The sequence below is a fragment of the Callospermophilus lateralis genome, chromosome 11 (assembly GCF_048772815.1).
Source record: "Callospermophilus lateralis isolate mCalLat2 chromosome 11, mCalLat2.hap1, whole genome shotgun sequence".
In the NCBI taxonomy this organism is placed as follows: domain Eukaryota; kingdom Metazoa; phylum Chordata; class Mammalia; order Rodentia; family Sciuridae; genus Callospermophilus; species Callospermophilus lateralis.
The window spans coordinates 122,395,586-122,420,534 of record NC_135315.1 but is presented as its reverse complement, the minus strand read 5'-3'; the positions used below and the strand labels follow the sequence as shown (position 1 = coordinate 122,420,534).

At 31.6% G+C, this 24,949-nt stretch overlaps 1 protein-coding gene across 1 annotated transcript in view; it reads right to left on the bottom strand.

Annotated features, from left to right (window-relative positions):
- LOC143410800 (cadherin-10-like) overlaps positions 1-24,949 on the bottom strand; it is an 87,421-nt gene that overhangs the window by 28,209 nt on the left and 34,263 nt on the right. Inside the window, 3 exon segments of the mRNA XM_077110667.1 lie at positions 6,568-6,819; positions 9,628-9,736; positions 14,592-14,713. Coding sequence (XP_076966782.1) covers positions 6,568-6,819; positions 9,628-9,736; positions 14,592-14,713 — 483 coding nt within the window.

Here is a 24,949-nt window from a genome sequence, read left to right as displayed (position 1 = left end):
AATTTGAAGGGATAGTATGGAGTAATGACTTAAGATTGCAATGCAAATGGAGAGGAAGTATCAGGTATGATATAAGCCAGACTAAGTGCACCACAGATGGATTTGATGGTATAGAAGGGAGTAATGACTAAGAAATGCAAATGGAATATAGAAACAGAACAAAGAATGGCAACAGATTCTCCCCTGAAGCTGCCAAAAAGTAATTTAGCTGGTGTTCACCCTGATTTTACCCAGTGAGAACTGTGTCAGACTTCTGAATTACTGAACTGTAAGAAAATAAGCTTTTACTGTTTTAAGCTAAGGAATTTGTGGTAAACTTCAGCAGGAGGCACAAAAAACTAATAAAATTATTCACCTGTTATGCCTAAGGTTAGAAATATACAAAATTTAAATAGACCTCTGATATAAAAGAAATGAAAAGCAAAGTATTATAGCAGATAATTATTATATAGAAAATACACAAACCCATAAACAAAAAAGTATATTTTATTGGTATTACTTGAAGTGAATATTGAAGATAAATAGTTGAAGATTTTAAAAAGTAATAAAAAAATCCATATTGTCAGATATCCAGAAAACAGGAATAAATATCCAAAATAGGAATAAATGCTAATAGATATGATTATACACTGGTAAATCAGGAAAAAAAGTATAAAATAAAATTGCTAAGTGAAAAGAAATTAGAATTAAATCTGATAACAGATTTACTAAGAAAGACTAAACTACAACAAAAAAATACACAAAATTTATATAAATAAGGAGAATTTTAAAAATGCAAAGAAATAGAAAGAATATGTAAAACTCTTATGCTAGAGTTTTTTAGAAATGATTTCCAAATATTAAATAAGTTATTTCCCACCATGTTCCTTGAGAAACTTAGGCTATGTGAGATATAATTTAATTAAAGTTATAGAATTTGAGACAATGAAAAAAAATTCTGGAAACTCTAAGCAAAAATCATATTACTTAAAAGTTTGTAAAATTAGGCCAGCTTAAGATGATTCAAATAGTATCTACCAAAAAAAAAAAAGAAATCAGGCAATAGAAATTTTTAAAAATTCTGGAAATTCGGGGGACATATCATATTCAAACCAGAGCAAAGCATATCATATTCAAACCATAGTTTTCTATTTAGCAATATTTTCAATTAATTCTGAAAGTTTCAAAAATACATTTTGGGGCTGGGGATGTGGCTCAAGCGGTAGTGCGCTCGCCTGGCATGCGTGCAGCCCAGATTCGCTCCTCAGTACCACATACAAACAGAGATGTTGTGTCCGCCAAGAACTAAAAAATATTAAAATTCTCTCTCTCTCTTTCTCTCTCTCTCTCTCTCTCTCTCTCTCTCTCTCTCTCTCTTTCTCTCTTCTCTCTCTCTTAAAAAAGTACATTTTGAAAATGGAAAAACCCAAAGACTTCTTGTGAGTGTGTCTTTATTATTTTAGTAGAATAGAAGCTTCATCCAAACATGAGATAACTGGCAAAAGCTGAAAAAAATTTAAAAGAATATGAATCAGTATATTTAATAGTGTAACTGGGAATAAAACAAGAGTCCACTGCCCATAATTTTCTATCCCTGTCTCTGTCTCTCTCTTTCTCTCTCTATCTAGATAGTGGACAGACAAAAATATAAAAAGAGGCAGAGTCTCTGAGATTTATTACACAGCTTCATTTAATTACATAGGCTGGGAATTCCCACCATCTACATAATGCAAAATGTTACCTCCAGGATGCTATTTATGTAATTTACCTTGAATCTGAAGGCCTAAGAAATAAGAGAAACAATGTTTGAGGATAAGGGAAAGATGGATATACCAGCTAAAATAAGAACAAATCATTTTTTCTCTGGCTTTTTCTCTTTAGGCCCTCAGTGAGTTGCATAATGCTCACCCACACTGGAGAGAGTGATCTTCACTCATCTTACCCATTAAAATGCTTACCTCTTTTAAAAACTCCTTCAAAGAGGCATCTAGACACAGACTTTACCAGGTCTGTGTATGCCTTAGCCCAGTCGGGTTGACGCATAAAATTAAACCACAGCACATACACATTATATTTTTTTGACAACATAGAAAAGTTGGAAGTAAATTATGGGAGAAGTGAAACAAAAGGGGAAGTCAATAAATTTTGTATATGTAGTAGGTGAGGGCCCAAAGATACTACTAAAGTCAATATTCCAGCAAGTAAAGTGTTCTATAAAACAAACAAAGGTATTCAGTATAACAAAATTGTGGTGAGCCGTTTCTGCAGATTATGGTCGCCATTGCAAGATGGCGCTGGCTCCACTGTGGTCTGTAACAAACAACTCCTTGTTTGGGAGAGTTGGTGCATGGTTTCTCAGCACCCTGTGAGAAAGTTCCACGTGGCAGCTTCGCATTGGGGCTTGGGATGCTTTATTAAGGCTGGGAGAGGCATCCGAGGAGGAATTAGAAGAAATGTCAGGGGCCTGAATAAACTGCTGAAAGAAGATTCCTGAGTTGTGTCTTCCTTGCGGGCAAGGGGTCATGACACAAAATGATAAACATTTCTAGCTGCTAAGTATAATTTAAATGGAAAACAATACACTGCATATGAAGAATTAAACCAACGCTTACTATAATCACAGTAACATAATATATGTAACACATACATTCATATATATGTATATATATATATATATATATATATATATATATATATACATGTATATGCTGTGATATTTATAGAAATACATGTATAATTGTATACATTAATTATAACATAATATGATCAGAGACTAAAGAAATGTTTCATATCAATAAATGTGAATGGATGTATTTGGTTCAAATGAATTCATAATGCTTTTGTTTCATTAACAAAGTTTTATATTTTTTCATTCACTGCAGAATAATTTATAAAACTCAAAGAGTTTACTGTCATAAAGCCATTTTATTACAAGCAAAGGATGCCCTCCTGTAACAACCTAAATCTCAGGTGTAAGATATTTTAGTTTACAAATCCTTGAGAAACTCATAACATTTATACCTGAAACAACTGCTGACATCATACAAAGTTCCTTAGCAGGGGACAGACTACTTTCTCATGATGGAGGTCTCCAATGGTGAGCTGGTCATGGACACAATCTAATTCTACATATGACGTTGATAATTACATCCATCACCCCCCAAAACTGCATAGTCTCTCTTGAAACTTGATAAAAATCAAGAATCTAATTATTTTTCTTTAAAAAAAATGCTAACACAGTGATACATCCTTCTATGAAACAACTGCCAAAGCATGGTTAAAAAATACTATTTTTAATTAATAAAGCCCAAGTATTGGTCACTACCTGTTAGCTTTAGGAATGAGCATATCATCAATTCAGACTTGCTAACAGTAACCACACTAGCAATTCTGTATATCAAAGACACACTAAATCAAGGTGATTAAGGCTGCCAACAATGTCATAGGAAAAATAGTCCTGTACATAAAAATGATAAGAAAGAAGTTGACAACTTGATAATAGGCAAATCTGAGTTAAAAATTAAGTGAAACAAAGAAGTAATATAATACTAAACGGATTTATAATGAAGATATATCAGCTATGATTGTCTATATAGAAAAGAGTAATTGCTCGATTCAAAAAATATAGGAAATGAAAAGAAAAATACAAACATAATACTGATAGAAGACTTTAATATGCCAATAACATACAAGTCTTAATGATAATACAGTACAAATATTCTAAAAATAAGGATTTAAATCATAGAAAATAACACAATTTATAAAAATCTTAACTTCAGTGTCTAATTATACAAGATATGCAGGAAATAAATATTGTTATTCTAGCATTGTAAATTTTACTCATTTTAAAACTATAAATAAAACTATAAATAAAAAAACTATAAATAAAAAACTATAGGTCAAAAGCAGAACTGTAGATTCATAAGAACAATTTTAATACTTATAAGCTATTAAAAATGGGCATTGGTTGTTATGCAGCATTATTATTGGCAAAACATGACTAATACTTTCCCCTAAGTCTTGATATACACTGTTGAGAGGTATCTTGAAACACTAAGCATGGACATAAAATCAATCACCATCCTGGCGGGGGGGGAGCTGGAGACAAAGTAGTTGTAAAAACTGGTTTATTTTTTTAAAAATAAAAACAAAAATATAAATATAAAACATTAGCAGATAGAATTTGATGAAATGAAATTGCACAAATGTTTGTATACCAGGTTGCATATCACACCTACTAACACCACATGTACATTTTTTCTTTTTAAATTTAATGTACAGAACAGGATATATCTTAAAATTTGTCTGCACCTTTTCAAAAACTTCATTTGCAAGGGCAGAACATGTATCTAACAGAAGCGGCTCATTTCTGAGGTTGCTTAAGGGAGAGCTATCCTGTTCATGTTTTTGAATTTTTTTTTTTTTTTTTTTTTTTTACTAAGATGGACAACACTGAATTTCCATAGCTTTGGCTCTTGGAAGTGATTAAATAAAATGTCGCATATATTCCATGAGACAACCTACAGGAAAGAATTAATGCATCTGGAGAGTAAATTTAATCTCATTCTTAACTCAAAAGCAGTTAAAAAGCAATTTACTCTAGGTTATAAAATCAAGAATCATTATTTTAGAGACAAGTAAATCAAATAAAGGGAGAGTTTTAACATTTTTTCAGTGAACACATAAGACAGTGAGGTCTCAACCCAGCCATTATGAGGAAAAAAAAACATGGACAAAAACTCCAAATTTCACTGGAAAATTGTACACACAATCACCAAGAAGCAAGGTGCTTTGGTTCAACCTCTCACAAATTGATGGCCTTAGAGAATGCTTTAAATATTTTGAACATTCATCTTTATTGTGTATAAAGTGAAGATAACCATACATACTGCATACATTGTTTCATCAAATGAAAGATAAAAGTGTTTTTCATTATATTATTGTTTACACTGTTTGACCAAATCAACTTAATAAAAGCTTGCTACTCTTGATGTTATTCTTATTGGAGATTTTATATTTAATACATATTTCAGCAGAATGACTGAATATAATTTAGATATAAATTATAAAGTCCTCAAATAAATAGATTATTCATATTTGAACTTTTTGATTTAATTAGTATAAAGTCTGTTTCTTGACTTCTCTTAATATGTTTAGTAATACAGAAAAGTCAAATTATAAAAATAAACTTTTATCAATTCTCCCATATTCTGTTAACTGAAATCATTTATTATTTTTGTTATATATGAAAATACCTCATAACTAAATATATTTTAAAAAGACTTATTATTATTATTATTTTTATTATTATTATTATTATTATTATTATTTTGGCATCGGGGATTGGACCTAAGGATCTTTTTTATCACTGAGATACATCTCCAATCCTTTTCCTTTTCTATTTTGAGACAGGCTTTCACTAAGATGCCAAGCTTCTCCTTAAATTGCTTAGACTGTCCTGGAATTGTGATTTTATGCTCAACCTTCTTAATTGTTGGAATTATAGGAATGCACCACCATTCCAGTCAATAATACATATTTTTAAAGGTGCACATTTTCATTTCCTAAACAACATGTAAATCGAATGTAAAGTCTAATGTGGTGGTACACACCAATAAACCCAGTAAGAGACTCGAGACTTAGTGAGAACCTGTCTGGGAGGGTAGGGAGAAGCCGGGGATGCGGGGGATGGATCTCATTGTTAGAAAACTCCTGGCATCAATTGCCAGTAAAAAACAAAACTAAAAAGGAAAGAAAGAAAGATATGTAGAATTGATCATTCCATTAATTTAGTGATTTATTTCATATGTATAATTTACCTTTGGCAATGTCTTTGTTATTGGTCCTAACTTCACATAAAAAGGTGCTGTCTTTTTATAACAGTAAAAATTGTTAAAATAAATTATTGTAAAGATTATTTTAGAATTTGAAATGAAGGCTTAATTATTAAATTAACTTTAATGTAAGTATGAAAAATTGATAGTGAGTATAGTTATGCTGGTGAGAAGTCCTATACTAGATCAAATTTGTGAATTGTGTTTCTAACAGAATGTATCTTAAACCTTATCAATGTTGTTTTACCCTTACTGAGATTTGCTGATATCTAACTTTTAGAGTTGAGGTTAAAATCTTATCATACTCTTCCAGCTTCTACCCTCCTCCTGAAGTAGAGTTTGGCAGATCATCCAAAATGAAACAACGCCATAGAGTTACTACAGGGCTCAGGAGAGCAGTGATGGGCCAGCTATAAACTAATTGGAGGTACCAATCATTGATGTTTTTTTCAAGAATTGCAATCACTTACCTCTCAACTTTCTAAAATCTAACACAGCCATTCTGCCCTCAACCCTTCTTGCTTTCTCATTACTTATTTCATATATTGTAATGACAGTATGAAAGCTGCTTTTTTACATTTTGATTCACATCTGAATGATGAAAAGTCTCATTGCTTCTATATTCTGGCTGGATATCCTAAAACTTTTGTGTAAGTTTGGGCAAGGGACTATTCTGATAGCAATATTCCTTGTTTAAAATCATACAACAGTAAGTGTCCTAGAACATGATTCAATTTTCTATAAAATTTCTTACCCAGAATAATAATGATGCAGAGGAGAATGGCGAACAAGGCCCCAGTGCTGAGACCAGCAGGGAGGAGCGGGGCTTCAGCATTGCAGGACTGCATGTTGCCTTGGCTGTCACAGGCACATACTCTGATGGTCAGCGTGCCTGTGCTGCTCTGAATTGGGTAATCATTGTCTGAGATCACCACAGGCAAGAGATAGGTACTTATTTCATGTCTATTGAAGCCATTTTTTCGAGTTAAAATTCTGGCAGTGTTATCTAAAATAAATTTTAAAACATTACAAATGTTTGTTTCATATAGTAAACTGATAACTCATGGTGATAACCAGGATTGTATATATAAATAAAACTCTCTTCATAAAAAATATAAAACATTATAAAGTTTTCTATTACATATGTACAATGCCATTAAACAAGACAAACAAGATAGTTCAAAGAATCTAACATTATGGATTGAGTACTAACTTCAAAAATTATCCCATAGTATTTTCAAAATGGTGAGTTTGTATAAGTAAATATCAAGTTTACATAGATGAGAAGGTTTTTTTTACTGTTTTCTGAAAATCTGCTTTGTAGACCAAAAGAAAATATTATTTTCTTTCATTTATTCATTTACACACACACAGCATATCTCAATCCAATATTCATGAAGAAAATAGGATTGGATACATTGTAAGCATTGTTACATTGTTTAAAGCAATAAAATAGTAAAAATCCATGAAGAATCTTAATATATACCCAGCAGCATGCAAATTATTTAACATTTCTGAGCATTGATTTCCACTCATTCAAACAAACACATAACTTAAAGGACGTATTTAACTGAAAGTAATAACAGAAAGCCTGGGCTAACTCTTAGAAGTGCCTAATAAAGTTCCAGACTGAAGTAAAGATTTAATAAAGACAAATATCCCACTACCTAGCATATTATACTACTGACTTTTTCTTTACATGTTAATTGACCTAGTATTCTCACATGGAATTTGTTGGGTTAAAATGAAAAAAGACTTCTATCCCCAAACAAGTAGTATTTAAAAAATAATTGGTATGATAGTTTCTATCCCGGTTGTTTGCCCAGAGAAGTTAGTTTTGTTTAGTCAGCCCTGCAGAGTTGTTTAAAATGCCAATATAGGGAGGGAGTCAGTGAGCTGCTAAATCAAACAAACAGGAGAGAAAAAAATAGAGGTAATCTGTTGCAGGTACAGTGTTTGAATACAAAATAATTTATTCCTTAATTATGAGTTGCAACTTAATGATACCAGTTAACTACATAAGCTGGGAAAGCAGACTAACAAAATAACATGCACATAAACAAATTTTAAAATTTATCTTTCAATAACTATTTTTTCCCCTGAAATATCCTAAGATAATATGAGCATATATATATGGTACTTTTAGAATCTTGCTTGTCTAATTTTTAATTTTTTTAACAAATGTTTGAACCTTAGTTTTGTAATAGTTTTGACAGGTTGAGGGACCAAATAAAGTCTGACTCATTTCAAATTATTTTATGGAATATTTAGAAATTCATGATATAATTTTTGACCTATGATAGAATAAACAAAATTAATTTTAAACAGGAATAACCTAGAAATAAGGGAGTTTAAGGCAAATATTAATTAATACAAGGCTAGAAAATTAACACTAAGGTAGTATATATGCTATTTCAATTTTTTTAAAAAAACTTCACCCAGTATCACAGCATCATTAATTTTATATGATTAGGTTAAATATTCTGGTTTATATTCTGTGGGCTTATTTCCTGCTTTGAGTACCATATATAGATTAAAGAACTCTTGGTAATATTTGTCAAAAATTAATTAAGGCTGGTCTTGAGTGATTTCCCCAATAACTTTGAAATGCCATGCTAAGACAATACTATTTCATGTCTATATCACTTTTTAATAACCAGTGCTCAGTTTCACTGGAGCAGGGAGAAAATTAAAATACAACTAGAAGCAGGTACTGTCAATTCAATACTGTAAATTCAGTACTAGGGACAGCTCCAGTCTAAATTCAATGTTTGATTACTGTCATGTATAACAACAACAACAACAAAACTCAATGCATCTGTTGCCAGGTTCAGCAAATTAAAAAGTAGGATGTTGTTTATCTCTAATTCTGACTTAATCTCTAATTCATATTTCATATGAATGTCTACAATGCATGTTTAGAAATTAAATATTCATTCTGCATTTTTACTGCCACCTTCATGTTAATTTTTTTCAACTTGATAACTTTAGGTGTTTGGAGTGATAGAAAACATGAGCATTTTAATAAATTCATATTTAATAAAAAACAGATGTTTACAATAGATACTCCCCTTTCAGTTGGTTTTTGCTAAGATTCTATCAGAAAAAAACTCATGTCTTTTTGCAAACAGAAGCTTGCATAGTTAGCTGAACATAACATACAATAAGTCGAGTAGAGATCTGACAACATAATTTTGTTTAACTAGAATGACTCCAATGACATATTTATCAGGGAACAGAGCTGTTCAACTTTTAAACAATCATAACTATTCTGTAAAATGTATTTTATTTTTATGAGACTATGAGAAAAATTAATTTCTGAAAAATAAAATTTGTATACTATAAGGATAACAGCATATCTTGCAATGACTTTGCACCATATTTTCTAAGGGGCTAGTGAGGCTACATCACATTCTTACTCTTCCTTTATGCCTACTTGGCTTCAATAAACCTGCTGCTATTCAATCTCATCAGAGTTTGCATAACACTTTCACTGAGTTACTTATTTCTCCATTCATATTTTCTATACCTTTTCTTAGGCAAAGTGATTATTTCTAGCCTTTCTAATCATTTCAATATCAATTGCATTGTTCATATCTACACAGACACTTCTCTCATATAGTTTATTAAATGAAACAGAGCTAACATTTTCAAACAAGACATTATCATAAAATATCATTAACTATCAGACAAAAACAAAATTTCATAATGCAGATCAATAAATTGACAGATCATGTATATTATAATAGTTACTTTAGAAGAAATTTCCAGTTAATGTCATGTTATATCATAATGAACAAATTCTAAAACTTACCTTCATTATACTGTACTGTGAAGTTTGGATTGACAGCAGCTAAACTGAAGAAAAATTTCTGACCACCTAAAGGGTCATCTTTGTCTACTGCACTTATAGTCTGTATTAGCTGTAGGAGAGAGAAATATTATATAGTCATCAAACGTATACATGTATAATCTGCTTTTGTAATACATAATTTTAAAAAATTTGCTTTATAGAAGAATTTAAAAGAATTTATTTTGTTCATGGTGAATAAATCCTAATGATCATTTTCTTTTTAATGATATTTCTCTTCTACCACTCAGTCCCACTTATTTCTCTCTCATAAATCTTGTCTTTTCCTTCAAAATGGTAAATTGTAAGATATTATATTTTTTGAGGGTTTCTATATTTAAATGTAGAACCAGTATGTTATTTCACATAAATCTAAACATTGATTGGGAAGAGTTGATCTGATGTAGGAAAAATTGTGGAAATAAAAATATTGCTTTGCTCCTCCCCAAAGTTAGGTGAAACATAATAAAATAAAATAGATACTTCATACATAATGTTGAATATAAATTTTATAAAGAAACATTTATATATTATTTTCTACTGTAATAGCAATAGTTTGCTTCATTTGCACTTTAAATACAAGTATATATTTTTAAATTCAAGATATGTATTATATAGGGAAATGGTAATTGGTTTTAATACAAGAGTTAATAAAAAACTGTCTGATAACAGTGGAAAATTTAACGGTTTATACATAATCATATCATTGTTTTTGATACAGTATATGATTGATACTATATAAATATATAATATATGTAACAGTTATGTATTTGGGTCGGTATATGATTTCTTTATTCTTTAAGTTACATATGAAATAATTTTTTTGTTTTTAAAAAATATTTAAATTATTATCAGGCCTTCAAAAGTTGCTTTTTATGCATATTGATGTCTATTTATGCCTGTAAAAATCATCAAATATGCTTAATTAAAGGGAATATGCTTTTTAATGCATCAGTTCAATTTAACTTTGTGTGGATAGTTGGTGGAAATATTTGTTGCTGAGGTTTTCTTGATTTAATTAGGGATTTCAAGTTTAAAACATTAAACAAAACAAGAAATAAATGAAGAGATCATTATAACCATTCTTATTTTCTTTCAAAGTTTGCTACACCAACAGAAATGTGAAAAATTTCAAGTATTAACTTTTAAAATTATAATTTTACTCATTTATCAAAAATGACACAAGAATTTAATTAAGAAGTGCAAAAATATGTTTTTATCTAGAAATAAGCATCAAAAATTATTTAAAACTAACTTAGTTTAAAACAATTTAAAAATATATTTGACTAAATCTTATTTATAATAAGATTAAGTAGAAGCCAGACATATAAAATATAAAAATGGTATAGGAGTTAAAGATAAAAACATAAAAAAGGTATTTAAACTACTCAGGAATTATTAATTCATTTACCAAAGAATTTCTTAACTGATTTGTATCTATCAAATATACTTAAAAGATTTATTTTTAAAATTTTGATTCATAAGAGTATATTGAAGATAAATAAATGAAGTAACATATCCTGAAAGACAGTAGAGTAGTTCAAATTCCTAGTCACAAAGATTTCTATATGAATATACCTATAAACACAAGAAAGAGCTAATTTCTTTAGAATAAAAACTACAATGTCTCAAAATAAACATATGATTGTAACTGTTATTACAAATAACAATTGCAGTTCATTTTTATCCTCAAAATAATCCAATAATACATTTCTGAGGACATATATCCACATCTTTATATATATGTAAACCATAAAGTTTTATATAAAATGCTCAATGATATTTTAATAAAAAAGTCGATTCATTGATTTAAATGTCAGTGGTTAATTGATATACTTTGTTATGAAAGGAGTAATTCCAATTCATATTAAAGTTACAAAAAACAGAATCACATTTTGCAGAATCCCTATCATTTTAAAATAAATTTTATGACTCTAAGACTTCTCTGTTGCAAATAGAGGTACTGCTTCATAAGATTTTTTTTTTAGGGGGAGGGCATACTTGGCTTTAGTGTTTAACCCCTTTATTTTGAAAATTTACCTTTCAATTTAACCTTACTTTCTATTCCAATCATACATTCAAAATCACAAAACTATTGTTTGGGTAAGTGTGCCATAAAGACTTGCAATCAATACCAGAAGTTCACAACAAGAAGTAGATAAAAGTTTTCTGCTGACTCTCTATATGAACACTCAATATTTTATTTCTACTGGAGACAAATAATTTTAATCTGATTGCATTGAAACAATTTATCACACTTAGGAAACAAATGAACACAAGCTGGTGATATCCAATATTCATTTTGAGCTATGGAAAAGAGATATAGGTAACTCTTTCTTAGCTTTTCTTCTTGGCAATAATATAATTGTTTATATTATCATTGTATTTTTACATTTGATATAAGCATTAAGAATGTTTCAGTGATCATACTACAACCAATTGTGGAATAATGAGTGGATTTTAATGTATTTAAAATTAAACAAATAGTTATTATGCTGTAATGTTTTAGCTAGGAGTTTTTGTTGATAAAAAAAAAACTTTCTTTTATTCTGGAAAACTTCAATCTTTTAGCTGTTAGGAAGTAACTAAATTTTGTCCTATGAAAACTACGTGAAACAATTTTTGGTTTGATAAAGTCTTGGTTGCTATCTGGTTTGATATTTGCTGTCAGTGGTATTAGCTTTAATAAGGTGCTTAGTGAACAGTAAATATAAACAGCAACCCTCCCTAGAGAGATTCCTTGGGAAAGGTTCTTTGTGATTAACATGGTATTTTCTTCATCTAGACTTGGAAAATTATTAAATACATTTTACCGACTGCAGGAGTGAAGGTAAGTGAGGGAAACCGAAGGGAAATAAAAGACCTATTGTTCCTTCCTTCAAGGTCCTGTCTCTCTGAAGTAGAAAGGTGAGAATTTAAGTAACCCTGTTAGGCAGGAGAGGACTGACTTCTAATACTTCATCAGTTGCAAACTGCATCCTATCTAAGAAAGTCTTGTATGATTAGATAAAGAAAGAGCTAAAGAAAGAAAGGAAATAAGGAGGAGGAGGGAGTAGCAATTAGTTTTATTTCTGACTTATCAATTTGTCTGCACGCCAAATGAATGGAATTATTCCCCATGTTGCTTTCTAAGTGCTACTTAAAGAGCACTTAATTTGCAGGAGTATTGGGTGAACTGAGATTTCAATAAATAACTGCAGCATTCCCAGACATCCTAATCTTCCTTTCCTAGGAGGAGGGGAGGCCAAACTAATGAGTGATTATCATAAAAGGCACAGAGAAGAAGTTTATCAAATAATCACTTTAAGTTTGCAAGCTTGGATGTCAGAACCTAGAATTCTATCATTTATTATAACATTTTTGTATAAGCAGAACTAGTTTTCAGCAAATGAGAACACGGTGGCATTTCACAAACTGGTCATATTAACAATAACTAGTGTGGAAGACTTGTCCATGCAGTCAATTAAACAAGAATTATTAATCATGTCCTTTCTATCAGGATAGTCAAGGTAGGCTAACTGCTTTTTATTAAAATCATCTTTCATTGGATTATTTTTCTTCATTATGCCAACTAGGTTTTACACGTACAGAAATTCTGGAGCATTACTGAACCAACTATAGTTAAAAAGAGAAAAGGCACTGGAAAATAAACACAATTCTTTATTCTGTATATTTTGAATACATTAGTAAGTCTGCATTATATAATAATTGAAATGCTTTGAAAAGATATCTCTTGAAAATCAAATAGAATAATCATAGAGGGAGCAATGAATGCATTAGTAGCAAAATGGGTAATTTATCTCTTAGAGAAAATATTTTAACTTATCTCATGCTGAGCCTGCCAAGCAGAGGACTATTTTGAATGGTATTTTAGGGTGGACACTGTTTCGTTAAGAAGTTGGAAGTAGCTAAGTCATTTAAATATTCCCAATTAAACACTTCTATAATATTTTCAAGTTAAAAAAAAAGGAATCCAATTGCAGCCATTTTACCATTTCTCACAGTAGACAGGCTATTGAATTCCTGTTAGTATATTCAAAAGGAAGTATTCGAGTTATTCCACAATATAATTTGCATAAAAATGTAACAAGGACATTGATGTTTATAAAAGCATCAAATGATGTCAAAACACAATACAGCTTCATGATGGCTTCTCTTTCTCTAATAAAATGCATTGGATTCCCAATTATTATTTATAACATGCAGCTTCCTTCTGTGAAGACAGCACTCAAAGCAATTAAGAACAGTCTTTTCAGCCATATATTCTGGAGCTTTTTAAACAACAAAATGAGTCCACTGAGGAAAAGATTTAAATAATTATAAACAAAGCTGATGTAGGGAGAATGCTTTAAAGGACTAAAACTGAGTCATTAAGCACTTTACATGTTGGTGTAATGATGAAAACCAATGTATAAGCAAATTCTGCTGCCCTACTTCAAAATGTATTTGCACATTTATCTGAATATTGATGGAATGTTTCAAAGATTCCATGCATTTGTTGCTGGGTTTTCACCAACTTTCATTCCCATTTTTCTAGCAATTTCAATATTTACCTAATGGTACAGCAGAGGATTCTAGTTTGCTCATGTTTTCGAGGGCTTTAAATGTTGAAGTTGTGGGGCTGGGGATGTGGCTCAAGCGGTAGTGCGCTCGCCTGGCAGGTGCAGGGCGCTGAAGTTGTTTCTATACATTTGTATGCAAATGATAATGTCTTTTCTTTTACACCAGAACTTTAGGAAGGAATTAAGAAACCTGGTACACTGCTATTTTAGATACTCTCAATTTTAAAAACATGTCACCATTTTGAAAATATTGCAGGGAGTATATGTGAGTGTTCCTATCCCTTTTTCATTCATTCCTGTCAAGTTTGTGAAAATAAAACATTTAATACAGAACTGCCCTGTGTTTTCTATCTTCCAGTTGCTCACCTGTCCTGGTCTGGCATTTTCACATACAAAAGTGTCATAGAACACAGCAAATTGTGGGGCATTGTCATTAACATCCAAAATTCTCACAGAAACAGCTACACGAGTTGTCTCTTTGGGATTGTCTAGAAAAAATAAAGGAGAAATTTTTTTTAGGAATGCATGTTTGTGCACCAGATTTAATTTATATAGGCATCTTATGGATATTTAAGTGCTCACATACTAATAAACATTTCATTCATTCTCCTAACATAATGAGCAAATGCAATGAAGAAATTTACTGCAGGGCCTAATTAAGTAGTCATGAATTCTGTTAATATTGAGCACAAGGGGATTATTTTTACTTTGTAAAAAAATTAAGAGTAAAACCTAGTATAATTGAGCTCATATCTGTGTCTTTCCTGTCCAAATATACAAGATGTGAATACATGTTTATTACATAATTTTTACATATAACTTATTTAATCTTTAACATATTTTTGAGATGAAGAACTATTTTTAAATAAATTAGTTACTTATCCAAGATCAATAAATCTTTGTTCTACTAAAAACCTATTTTTTGACTATGATAATTAAAATGTATTCTAATAGTAACATTCAAATTGCTTCTTGGAAATTATAATATATGGCTACTAATTCTACAATGTGATAGAATATTTACCCTGAGATATAAAGTTTCAGACATTTTATTTATATAGTCCTGAATGATACCATTTCAACAGCCATGACTTGATTTGGCATAACAATTTATTGGTTCTAAATTATCTCTACAAACAAATGGAAAGCTAATAATGATGTCTTTACTACAAATGCTAAAATAAAGAGCATCAAAATTTTCAAATAAAGTGATACAGTTAAAATATTTTGATTTGTAATGGAAATAAAAAATGTTCCTTATTTACCTTAGCTTGAGTAACAAACCTATAATAGTCACAATTGCATCATCTTCATTGAATATTTTTCTAAGCAGTTTTATTGATATCTGAGTGTTTTAACATTTTAAAATCATGTTATAGTTATTCAGAATTAAATACAAATATCACAATCTTTAGATAAAATCCAACTTCTTTGAAAACTTTGACAAAGTAGAGGAACAATATTAGAAAATAGATAGAAATGTTGAAGAAACATCTGCAATTCCATATCCCTTCCAGCACCACTGAAAACAGTAAAGAAATGGATACAACCTAAGTGTCCGTCAACTGATTAATGGATAAAGAAAATGTGGTCCATATACACAATGGAATATTATTTGATTCTGAAAAAGAATCAATTGCTGTCTTTGGCAACAATCTGGAAGTAACTGGGGATTGTTGTATTAAGTGAAATAAGCCAGACACAAAAAGACAAGTACTTCATGATTTCACTCATATGTTAAATCTCAAAAAGTGGAATGCATAAAAGTTGAGAGTAGAATGCTGGTTACCAGAGGCTGTAAAAAGTAGAGAAGTGAGAAAAAATAAGAAAAGGTTGATCAATGGATACAAAGTTATAGTTACAAAGTAGTAAGAAATTCTGGTGTGCTTATGCTCAGGAGGGGAAATACAGATAACAACAGTGTGCTATATATTTTAGAACTCAGAAGAAAGGATTTGGGGAGTTTCCATCATAAAGAAATTATAAATATTTGAGGAGAAGCTTATGTTTAACCTGATTAATCACCATGCCATATGTGTGTGTATAAGAATATATATATATATATTTTAATATAAAACAGTAAGTGGAATCCCACTAATATGTACATTTTTTGTTTTTAATGTATAAGTTAAAACTAAATTTAAAAGAATAAAAGGGAAGTTTAACTTTATAAAAGCCCAAAGAGTATATTTAACAATCTTATTAAGTGATATAAACCAAAAAGTGCTATGGATATTATCATTTGCCCTTATAAAATTTATCTGACTTCCTAATTTTAACTAAATAATTTTCAGATACAAAAAAATACTGTCCTATGCAAATAGAGTATATATTACTGCTGAAAAGAATTCTTCTTCCAGCTATGTGTAATTGTATTGTTATTAATATAATAATTTCAGCTTTTTAAAAATAATGTGTAAGAACTGATTTCTTAGCAGGCATATTTAAAGTCTGAAGTAGTAAAAAGGAAGGCAAATAGGATTCTAAATCTATCTGAAGTATATTCAACTTCTGTTCCTCTTTCCAAGAGGGAATTTAAAATGGATCTCTTGACACTCCTCTTAAGTCTTAGCTCTGACTTCTTAATCCACATATATTCTGTTGACAGGTTCTAATTTCCTGTTTGCAATGTATGGCTGCATGCCCTCCACCTTTTCCTGCATCAGGTGGCTGAGAGTTCATACCCTGGAGGTAAAGTGAGCTTCTTTTATATCTAAGTCCACTCATGTTCATGCATTGTGACTTTGCCCAATGCCTTATTACTCAGTATGTGTAAAAACACAGGGCTTCTGATCTCACATAGTTATTTGGAAAATTAGGTGTGATAAATCAGGAAAAGTTCTTGTCAGAGCATCAGTTTGATGACTAGTACTTCAAACATGTTAAATGTTATGAACATCATCTTTATTACCAATATCATGTATTCATGGCTATTTTATAAGTGTTTGTGCAATCTTTTTCCATGTAATGCATTCACACATTAAAAACCTGTTAACAAGCTTTCTCACAATTCACGTTGGTCTGAAGAGGTACCCATTGGGAAGAAGAAGAGAGAAAAGGAAAATAAACAGAAAAATATTTACCATTGTATCTTCACCTTTATCTGTCTCATTCTATTCATAAGACCCAGAGGTAGAGTACTCACCAAAAATGGACCCCTGACTCTCTAGTTACCTGTTGCTATGAAGAAGAGTGGAAATGCACACTTCTTCCATTTCTCTAGAACTTGCTCTTTAATCTACTGCTATAGTAAGTGGACATAAACAAAATGTGTATTTTCAATATAAAGTGGGACATAAAAGTAACTTTTGTTGGTAGCAATTCAATCACAAGCTATGTCACAGAAAACAAGAAGAAAAAGGAAAGTTTCAAGCCTCAAAAATGGCTTTGTTAGATTTTGCCCTAACACAATATGTAGATTCTTTAGCCTCTTTCCAAATAGCCCAAGGATCTTCAAAAGCTAAAGCCACAGGGATGAATGTCTTTGTAAAGCATTGGGTCTGCATCACCTATTAAAAAAGCAATGTGTGTGTGTGATATATGTATGTGTGTGTGTGTGTGTATATATATATATATATATATATATATATACATTTGTTGGCAAATGCCATGGCTTATGTATAAATAAACAAACAAGCATTCTGAGAATGCAGAATCATACAGAAGAGCTGCTGGCATTTATTTACCACTTGAGTCTCCCTCAGAGTCCTTCAGGAAAGCAGGAGAGTAGCACAATGTACCAGCAACAAAGGATCTTAAAATGTGTGTGCTGAGGTGAGACTATGTCTAGAATTCCAAAAGCTTTTGCAAATCTCTAAATAGAAGTCTTCAATTATTGTCTAGATACCCCAGATTTTCAAAAAATAGAACTGTATGTTGCACATGCTTAGGACACAACTTTTTTTACTAATATGTAATGGAGTCCTTTCTTCCTATACCAAGCTCCATTGTCCTCAGAGTGTATTGAAATGATTATAGCTAAATTTTCTTGAAGGAACTCTTTGGCCGCTACAATAAATGTGTTCCGAAACTTCAAGTTTATTATTAAGACCCTGATTATGTCCTTAATTTTAGATTTTTTTTATTCTCTGCATGGCATTTTAAAATATTTTTTAAAGACGAAAAGGGGAATTATGCCATGGAATAATGCACTAAACAATTACTTGCAGTAGATAGCACTTGCCACATGATGTGATACATTGCATTGGAATGTAGAATTAAACTGTTTGAGGCAGGGCCTGGAAACACATTGGTAAGAAGTACATTTGTATGTCATTCTGTCCTGCTCCAGGTGAGGTATGTGACACGCTTAGCATAAAACCAGTGTTTAAAGTCTCGTAAAAACAATTCCCTATATGCAGTTTCCCTTTCACTCTCATTGCTTAATTTAATTCCCAGAATAGCATAATGGGACCCTGACTGGTGTTGGTTTGGCAGGTAGGTAATTCCAACAGTTGTGCCACAGATTGAATTCAGTTAGTGGCAAAAAATAGGTTCAGTTCTTAGAAGAGGTAATTGGATTAGCTTTTTACTGAATCATAATTACTTCAACTAGCTTTAGAAGTTAAATTTCTCACAGAATCTGAAATGGAAAGTGCAATTCCAAGCTCATTGGACCTGAGAAAGTATCTTGAAATGAGCAGAGCACAAACAACCTTACTTTTGGAATGAGGAGAATCATGTTGGACACAATCAACTCTTAGGATGAAGACAGAGAAGTGACAGCTTTCATAAAGGAAAACTCCAACAATTGTTAGTATTAACAGGTACCACTGTTTATATCTCATTGTGATGAAACTGGATTTTTTTAGGGTTGGTCTGTATTTCAGAGCCAAATTAGAAAGATAAACTAAATCTATTAATTTAGCTTGAAGCTTTGAATGATTGCTGATGATCTGCCTAGCCTAGTTACATTCTTCAGAGGCACTTGGTGATTCAGACCTGATGTTTTGCCTTCCAAAGTCTGGAATGGTTACTTCAAATAACTTGACCTTGATACCTATTTGAGGATTCAGCTTAGTATTTCAGATGTGGAAATTACCAGCTTGCTATCTGACCATGACTTAACTCCTGATGAATATTTATTTTTAAAGCAGTTTGAACTGCACTGCTTCATGTTTGTCTCAGTATGTAATCAGAAATGGAGCAGGTTTGTGAGACCTGAACATGTGATTTCACCTGTTGACCAGAACCGCCCATCTTAAAGAACCCCACACTAGACTGAAGAAGCTACTGTTGAATTTCTTAATACTTTTTGAAAAGGCCATCTGTCATTTCAACTTGAAAATGAGTTCCATAAATGATGCTGGCCATCCTGTGTTCAGGCAACACATTTTGCAACTAAAGAAAGAGGGGGTTTGAATCCTTGATCTCTGTTTAGAGTTTGAAGAAATTTTGTAAATTATGTGTAGAATTATTAGAGCTAGAACTGGAATAACCTGTTTTAAGTCCCAATTTACTACCTCTAGCATTATTTCAGAAAGTTTCAAAAATCTCCAGATTTTTAGTTTTAGTTTCTTCTCATTTAAATGAGGCTAATTTAATATATTAGCAAGATGAAATGTAATTTAAAATTCTTAGAATCATAACCCATACCTGGTTTATCATAGATTCACAATAATAGTGTTGATGTAAAAATTTAACATCTCAGTTGTTTCCTCAAAAGAGAAAATTTGCAGTATCCATTCTACTTGAATGTTATTAGTTAATAATAAATGTTAGATTTAGAGATACTTTAGAGTTGCAGAATATGCTAACACAAAATATATCATTTTGCTATAAGGATTACGTTGACCCAAAGACATTAAGAAAAAAAAAAGAAAAAAAAGTAAGAAAGAAAGAAAAAGAGAAAATCAAGGTTGAGGATATAGCTCAGGGGTAGAGCACTTGCCTAGCATGTGAAAGGCCCTGGATTCAATCCCCAGGACTGTCATATAAGATTACATAAAATACAATAGTATAAATAGAATGTACAAGAAGGATACTCTGAACCTTTCCTTTTTTTTCCTGAAAGCAGAAGAAAAAACTCTTATATGAAAAGTATTCTTACATATCATGAAGACAGTGACATTCTTAATATTGAGGAGGACAGGCAATTGAAACAGAGATAATTCTGTACAAAAACAAACAAAAATTAACATTCTGTAAATATTTAGTTATTTTTTCACTATTGCCTCTTTTTGTTCATCTTAGTTCAAAAGTATTCAGGCTTTGCAACATTTTTTGGTTCCTCATTTCCTTAAGAATGCTCCTTATTACATAAATCTTAAATAAATGTGTGTGCCTTTCTCCTCTTAATCTGCCATAATATCAATTTAATTTTCAAACGTGGTAAAAAATTCTAAGATAGCATAAATGCAATTTTGCTTCTTTTACAATACCTATAGTCATCTCTCAGCATATATCTAAAAGAAATACTGAAAAAAAATAGGTTTTTGATGAATCAATTTAAGATTTCAACTAAAACTATAATTCATAGACCTGCCTGTGTGGAACTCAGGCTCACAGGGGAGGGAGTCTACGCCTCCCTTGCAAGGCAGACACTCACCAGAGCCTAGCCTCTGACTCAGGACTGACTCTTCCCACCAGCAGACTAGTGTGCCTCAGGCACAGGACCACCCCTTCCAACCAGCTGACTACCATGGCAGGCCAAGCCTAGTGGCCCAGATCCACCCACACCAGTCTTTGAGAGACCCAGGCTCACAGCCGGCCTGGTAACTCCCCCCCCACCCCCACCTTCCAGGCGGGGCCAGACACCTGCCAGAGACTAGCCTCTGACGCAGGAACTCCCCTTCTGACAAGTAGACTACTAGGGAGGTTAAGCCCAGAGGCCCAGATTCAACCACTCTAACTTGCACAGATCCAGGATGCAGTAATATGCATTTAGGGACACCAGCAGGGTCTGGAAGCCCAACATCAAGGTGAGGTACAGACAATCTGCATAGGTACTAAAAGAATATAGGAAAGAAATTGTAATATCTCAGATCCACACTGCAAGAAAGGAAAACACACAGACAACATGAAAAAACAAGTGAGGAAAGTGCCCTGAACAAACCAGGACACTATAATAACAGAACCAATGGACAGCAAAGTTGATGAAATGTCAGAGAAGGAGTTCAGAAGATTCATAGTTAAAATATCTGTGAATTAAAGAATAACTTAAATGAGCAAATACAGGAAAAAAAGTTGATCACTCCAACAATGAGATAAGAGAGCAAATACAGGTAGCAAAAGATTACTTCAAGAGAAAGATTCTGGGAAAAAAATAGTCAAAAATCCTTGAAATGAAGGATATAATAAATCAAATAAAAAACTCAGTAGAAAGCATAGCCAACAGACTAGATCACTTGGAAGAAAGAATACAGACAATGGAGACAAATTATACAATCCAGAAAATAAAGTTGATCACTCAGTAAAGATAGTTAGAAACCATAAACAGAACATCCAATAATTATGGGACAGCATGAAAAGACTAAATATAAGAGTTATTGGGATAGAGGAAGGCACAGAGTTTCAAACCAAAGGAATGCACAATCTCGTCAATGAGATAATATCAGAAAATTTTCCAAGCATGAAGAGTGAGTTGATAAAAACAAATACAAGATCCTTACAGGACACCAAATGTACAAAATCACAATCAATCTACACCAAGATACATTATAATGAAAATACCTAGGATACAGAATAAGGATAGAATCTTAAAAGCTGCAAGAGAGAGGAATCAGATCACACATAGTGGGAGACAAATTCAAATATCAGCAGATTTTTGAACCCAGACCCTCAAGGCCAGGAGATCATGGAACAACATATACCAAGCTCCAAAAGAAAATGGATGCCAACCAAGAATCTTATATCCAACAAAACTAAGCTTTAGATTTGATGATGAAATAAAAATCTTCCATGATAAACTAAAAGTTAAAAGAGTTTACAACTAGAAAGCCTGAACTACAGAACATCCACAGCAAAATATTCCAAGAAAAGGAAATGAAAAACAATGTTGAAAATCAGCAGAGAGAGGGATTACACTAAAGGAAAATCTAATCAGAGGAGATTCCAAGTCACATTAAATACCAAAAATAAACAAAAATGTTTGGGAATGCAAATCATGTCTCAATAATAATACTGAATGTTAATGGCCTAAACTCACCAATCAAAAGACATAGATTAGCAGATTGGATTAAAAAAAGAAAAAGAAAGACCCAACAATATGCTGCCTCCAAGACACTCATCTCCAAGAAAAAGACATCCACAGACTGAAATTAAATGGTTGGGAAAAATCATAACACTTACATGGACTGCGGAAGCAAGCAGCGGTTTTCATCCTTATATCAAATAAAGTAGACTTCAAACTAAAGTCAATCAAAAAGGATAAAGAAGGACACTATATACTGCTCACAGGAACCATACACCAACAAGAATTAACAATTATAAATATATATGCCCCAAACAATGGAGCATCTACATTCATCAAAGAAAATTTTCTCAAGTTTAAAAGTCAACTAGACCACGAGACAATAATTTTGGGTGACTTTAACACACCTCTTTCATCACTAGATAGATCTTCCAAACAAAAGCTGAACAAAGAAACTATGGAACTCAATAATACAATCAGTAACTTAGACTTAACTGACATATATAGAATATTTCATCCTTCAAAGAGAGAATACACTTCTTCCCAGCAGCACATGGATCATTCTCTAAAATAGACCATATACTATGCTACAAAGTAACTCTTAACAAATATATAAAAGTAGAGCTACTACCCTCCATTTCGTCAGATCATAATGGAATTAAATTAGAAATCAATGATAGAATAAGAAATAAAATCCACTCCAACACCTGGTGACTAAATAACATGCTACTGAATGAACAGTGGACTACAGAAGACACCAAGGAGAAGATTTAAAAAAATTTAGAGGTGAATGAGAACACAGATATAACATATCAAAATCTCTGGGACACTATGAAAGCAGTTCTAAGAGGAAAGTTCATTGCATGGAGTTCGTTTCTTAAAATAAGAAAACGTCAACAAATAAATGACTTAACATACATCTCAAAGCCCTAGAAAAAGAAAAACAAATCAATACCAAAAGCAGCAGAAGATAGGAAATAATTAAAATCAGAGCTGAAATGAATGAAATTGAAACAAAATAAACAAATGAAAAAATTGACAAGAACAAAAAGTTGGTTGTTTGAAAAAATAAAAAAAAACTGATAGACCCTTAGCCATGCTAACAAAGAGAAGAAGAGAGAAAACCCAAATCACTAACATACATGATGAAAAAGAAGATATCACAACAGACACTACAGAAATATAGAAGACAATTAGAAATTATTTTGAAAACTTGCACTCCAATAAAATAGAACATATTGAAGGCATTGACAAATTTCTAGAGTTATATAATTTGCCCAAATTGAATCAGGATGATACACAGAATTTAAACAGCTCAATTTCCAGTGATGAAATAGCAGACATCATCACAAGTCTACCAATCAAGTAAAGCCCAAGACTGGACAGATACACAGCCAAGTTCTACATAAGACCTTTAAAGAAAAACTAATACCAATACTCTTCAATTCATTTCAGGAAATAGAAAAAGAGGCAGCACTTCAAAACTCATTGTATGATGCCAATATCACTCTGATTCCAAAACCAGGCAAAGACACATCAACAAAAGAAAACTTCAGACCAATATCTCTAATGAATACAGATGCAAAAATTCTAAATAAAATTCTGGCAAATCAAATTCAAAAACATATCAAAAAGATCATGCACGATGGTCAAGTAGGATTCATCCAGGAATGCAAGGTTAATTCAACACATGAAAATCAATAAATATAATTCATCACATCAATAGAATGAAAGATAAGAATCATATGATCATCTCAATAGACTCAGAAAAAGCATTTGAAAAAATATAGCACACATTTATGTTCAAAACAGTGGAAAAACTAGGTATAACAAGAACATATCTCTATATCCTAAAGGCTATCTATGCTAAGCCCCAGGCCAACATCATTCTAAATGAAGAGAAATTGAAGTCATTCCCTCTAAAAACTGGAACAAGACAGGGATGCCCACTTTCATCCCTTCTATTTAACATAGTTCTTGAAACACTGGCCAGAGCAATTAAACAGATGAAAGAAATTAAAGGATACACATAGGAAAAGAAGAACTCAAATTGGCACTATTTGCTGATGATGTGATTCTGTACCTAGAAGACCCTAAAAGTTCCACCAGAAAACTTCTACAATCAGTAAATGAATTCAACAAAGTATCAGGATATAAAATCAATGCCCATAAATCAAAGACATTTCTGTGTATCAGTGACAAATCCTCAGAAAGGGAAATGAAGAAAACTACCCCATTCTCAGTAGCCTCAAAAAATTTGGAATGAATTTAATGAAGGAGGTAAAAGACCCATATAATGAAAATTACAGAACCCTAAAGAATGAAGTCAAAGAAGACCTTAGAAGATGAAAAGATCTACCTTGCTCTTAGATAGACAGACTTAATATTATCAAGATGACCATACTTCCAAAAGCACTCTACAGATTTAATGCAATTCTGATCAAAATCCCCAAGACATTCTTCATAGAAATATAAAAAGCAGTTTAAAAATTCATCTGGAAAAATAAAAAGCCCAAAATAGCTAAAGCAATCCTTAACAGGAAGAGTGAAGCAGGTAGCATAACTATACCAGACCTTAAACTATATAGGATAG